The 4,257-nt window shown below is 56.1% G+C and overlaps 2 protein-coding genes across 2 annotated transcripts; one reads left to right on the top strand and one right to left on the bottom strand.

Moving 5' to 3' along the window:
• Positions 1 to 504: 504 nt before the first annotated feature.
• On the top strand, positions 505 to 1,152 carry GUITHDRAFT_152586 (hypothetical protein; the record flags this gene model as incomplete). Its single annotated transcript, XM_005832795.1, has 3 exons — positions 505 to 540; positions 609 to 690; positions 899 to 1,152. Coding segments are annotated over 3 exons (168 nt in total), but the record flags the coding sequence as incomplete, so codon positions are not given.
• A 1,331-nt stretch (positions 1,153 to 2,483) lies between these two features.
• Positions 2,484 to 3,554, bottom strand: GUITHDRAFT_71051 (hypothetical protein; the record flags this gene model as incomplete). Its single annotated transcript, XM_005832794.1, has 1 exon — positions 2,484 to 3,554. One exon carries the CDS (start codon positions 3,552 to 3,554, stop codon positions 2,484 to 2,486), a length of 1,071 nt encoding a protein of 356 aa, XP_005832851.1.
• Positions 3,555 to 4,257: the final 703 nt, after the last annotated feature.

Genomic DNA, 4,257 nt, shown 5'->3' with positions numbered 1-4,257 from the left:
CCTCCTCCTCCCTCCCCGCACTGTTCACTCCTGATCGTCTTGTTTGCCCCGTGCAACACCAGTGTCGTCCTCCTCCCTCCAAGTCTCCTCATAGCTTTTTCTTTTCCCCCCTCTCCTTGAAACCATCCACAAAGTTCTTGACTTTCATCTCACGTCTTGCTGCCTTGTCTCTCCTTTGCTAGTCTTGTCGTTAATTGCAGCCTCCTCAACTTTTGTTTCCTTGACATCGCTCTCTCTTCCTTTCCCATCCTTTATCCCTTCCCTTGTCGCCCGCATGGTCCTATCAATCTGCTCTGCTAGTATGAGTGTCTGTTGTAAGCCCCTCACTCAACCCACCAATCAACCCGCACAAACATGGTTGCTTGCTAATGCAGCTGTGGTTCCCTGCGAGGCTATTCGTAATCAGCCCCTCACACATCCAAGCTTTTCTCGCCCTCATCATCTCCACCTCCCTCATCTCTTCACGTGAGCAGTTTCGCTGCTCTGCTAACTCGAGCTTGTCAGTCATGGATGCAGCAGTATCATGAGAAGTACAACAAGGTGAGCTTACAGCTTCGAGCTCCCATGACTTGATCATCCTTCTTGCTCCCATAACTTGTGTCATGCAGGGCGACCGATGGGAGCCTCTCCTTCACGCCGGTCTCTTCGTCTGGGGCATTGGCTACCTTAACGACTACTTCGCTCACTTGCGTAAGAACTTCCCACCGCTAACGAGCTAACCACTGCTGTTTGTGATGTGATCAACGAATAGTTACTTCTCCTGCTGCTCACATGCTGCCCCTTGCTGTCTCTGGTTGTTGTTCTTGCCTCCTCCCCTGTCTTGTTGATTCGGTTGGATGAGCGAGCAGTGTGGCTTATGTGCTACAAGTCGCTGCTGACTGCGATCGCATCTACTTAGAGCACCTCAAGAAGAACAAGGGTGGCCCCGAGATAGTTTGGGCTGAGTGATCGGCGAAGAGCAGCAGCAGCAGAGCAGCAGCAGCAGCAGTGGTACTGACGGACGTGTTGATCCCCAGGCCACGAGAAGAACTACAAGTATCACTGAAGGAGCTGGAGGATCAGCGTCTGCTCCAGCTGGACATCCCGCGCGAGAGCATGCTGCTATACGGTTGTGATCCTTACTCCCCTCTCATATGAAGCTTCGATGACATGCCTGGCCTCTGCGTCTCTCCCCACCCCTTCCTCCTCCGGTCGCGAATTTCTTGTTTCGCTTCACTTGCATCTACACATACTCGTACACTCCTCGCTGCTCCTCCCCCGCCTCCTCATACCGTTTGATTCATCGGACCCAACAGCTCCTCGAGAGCTGCGTAGTTCACCTACACACCAAGTCAAGGACACCCGTCACAACCCACCCCTCCTCCCTCCCCTCTACCCCCTCCCTTCCTCCTCCCTACCCCCCTCCCTTTCTCCCTCCGCCTCTGGACGCAACCTTGTCCGACAAGTTCTTGTTCTTGAGCATCTTCGCCGTAGCCTGTCAACACCTTGATGTCACCATCTCCTGATCTTGTCACTCATCCTCCCTCCTCGCTCTCTTCCCCTCCCTCCCCTCCTCCTCCCCTCCCCTCCCCTCCCCTCCCCTCCTCTCCCTCCCTCCCTCCCTCCCTCCCTCTCTTCTGCTCACCTCAGCAGCTGTCGAGCCAACAAACTCTTCCTCTGCTTTTCTTTTTCTCCTCTGCGACCCAGTCGGAATCCCTCGGATCTGTCAACCAGTCACTTACAGTTGCAAATAAGGGAAAGAGGACGAGGAAAAGGGGAGGAGGAGGATGATGAGGAGGAGGAGGCAATAGACCCTGTCCAGGACAAGGACAAGGACAAGGAAGAAGGACAAGCAGGGACCTCTGCTAGCTTCTGCCTCTCCGCCTGCTGCTCGAGATATTCTCGGTTCATCTCATCCCACACGATCGTCCTGTGCGCAACTTCCTCCGGCGTCCTCAGGCAAGCATCTGAATCAAGAAGTCAGCTCCTCTCCTCCCACTATCCCCTCCATCGTCCCCCTCCCCTTCGACTTCCTCTTCCACCGCACCCCTGTCCCATCCTCCTCCTCCAATGTTACTGATTTCATCGTCGTCAACTTCACTCAGATTCTCAGATTCGTCCTCCTGCTCCTCGTCCACCCTGACGCTCGGTATCGCCTGCCTCCCTTCCTCTCCCTCCCTTCGCGGGCTCTCAGCCGGAGAAAGTCGAACAGGAGGAGAAGCCCCAGTCACTCTGCCGTCCCCTCCTGCTCCTCCCGCCTTCTGCTGCGGCGTCTCGCTCCCTCCTCTCGCTGTCATGAAGTCGCAGGTCAGTGCGCTGGCTGGTTCTCTGTCCAGCTCCTGCAGCTCCGCAGACTCTGCGAGAGCGCGTTCCGCCTGAAGCACAATCAGCACGAAGATGAGGGGAACAGGCGAGGGGGGAGGGGGGGGTCGACATTAGAGACAGGAAGAGGGTAGAAGGGAAGGAGAGGGGAGGAGAGAGGGGAGGGGGGATCAATGAAGGCGTCACAAGCGGAAGGCAACTGGAATATGAAGTTGCTTCACCTGGTCCTGTAGCCCTTCCATGGAGAACTCCGACACAGACTGCGAGCGGGAGGAGGGAGAGGAGGAGATTTTCTTCTTCTTGGTTTGGTTCTTCATGGAGGGAGGCGCGCATTTGCTATCCCACCACCACTTGCTTTCCTCCTCCTTGTACTTCTCGTCGTCCACGAAGTCGGTGGCACTGCCGGCCTTGAACAGCGAGTTGAACTCACTGACCGTCAGGTCGGACGCGCCAGTCTCGTCGAACTCGCTCAGTCGCTTCTTGAGGGTCCCGTCGCAGATCCGCACGACCTGAGCGATCTGAGTCTCCGTCCTGTTGAACCCGTGCATCTTCGCCGCGATGATCAGCCCGGCCCCGCAGATCCCCGCGGGCCTCCTCCCAGTGATCATCCACTCCCGGTTCATCCTCGCCACGATCCGAAGCGCCGTGTGCGCGACCTGGTGGGTCTTCTCCTCGAACTCGAGCATGGAGGCGAAGCGGCGGATGTAGAGGGAGGGGTCGATAGGGTCCAGCTTGATGTGAAGCTCCTTGCAGAACTTGAGGAAGACGTTGCCGAGGTCGTACACGTCGATCTGAAGGACCTCAGCGAAGTCGATGAGCATGTGCGACGTCTTGAGTCGCCGGCAGACGATGTAGAGGCACGCGGCCACCACGCTGTTGGTTCGCCTCCCCTGGATGAAGTTCTTCTGCACCGCCTGCTGGAAGAACCGATGAGCCACCTCTACGTGGTTGCTCGCCAGTCGCAGGCAGCCCGCGATGTGCTGGATGATCCGCTTGCCGTTGGCCAGCGTCACCTCGCGCGACTCCTTGGAGAAGCCGCCGTAGCCCGGCGCTCCTCGGAACCCCGACAAGCCATGCTCGGGCACAAACTGACCCACTACCGACGACTGTCCTCCCGCGTTCTCGCTGAACTGAACCTCAGAGACGATGGCGCACTCCTCAAGCACGTGACCGCAGTTAGTGCAAACAGCCTCTCCTCGCGCACCATCCGTCTCGATGTTGGTAGACTGACACTTGGGGCAGCTCTTGGACATGTTTAGCTTGCCCGTTGACTCCTCTAAACTCACGAGTTCGCCTGTTGAAACGTCAAACTCTTCTCTCTCAGCTGTTTCAAATCCCCGCTACCCTCCCTCCCCTCTTCTTTGCTGACTGTCTTGCCTCTACTCTGTCCCCCTTCTGCATTCATCCCTCCTTCCTCCATTTTTCTCATTCAACGTACTTATGCGTCTCTCTTCTTCTACACTCGTCTTCTACATCACAACTCATCATGTACTCATTCATTGGAGGCAGAGCCAAACTTCACATACATCAGCTACATATTCTTGATTCCTTGTGACCTTCTGTATCCTTGCTGGTCTGTACGTGTCATGTTGCCGTTCTTTCTATTCTCGTCATCTCCTTCATCACCTCAGGTATCATCATCGCCTACATCATCTCCATCATCCTCAATCCCTTCTCCCTCCCTCCCTCCCTCGAAAAGAAGGGGACGAGGACGGAAAAGAAGAGGATGAGGAGGGGGGGGAGGAGGAGGAGGGAGGGAGAGGAGGAGGTGGTGGTTGTAGGGAGGAGAGGAAGGGAATACAGGCGAAAGGAACGGGAACGTAGCAGAAATCAAGATTTGTACGATCAGGGGATCGCAAGATTGCGACTAGGGGACGGAGGTGGGTCGGGTCAAGGGGAAAGCATGTGTCTATGACATGGGTCTCCAACAGACCTGCTCGACTTGTCGGAACTATG

This window comes from Guillardia theta, assembly GCF_000315625.1.
Source record: "Guillardia theta CCMP2712 unplaced genomic scaffold GUITHscaffold_33, whole genome shotgun sequence".
Taxonomy (NCBI): domain Eukaryota; class Cryptophyceae; order Pyrenomonadales; family Geminigeraceae; genus Guillardia; species Guillardia theta.
Note: the sequence above shows the minus strand (reverse complement) of the source record. Positions and strands in the feature narration are given on the sequence as shown.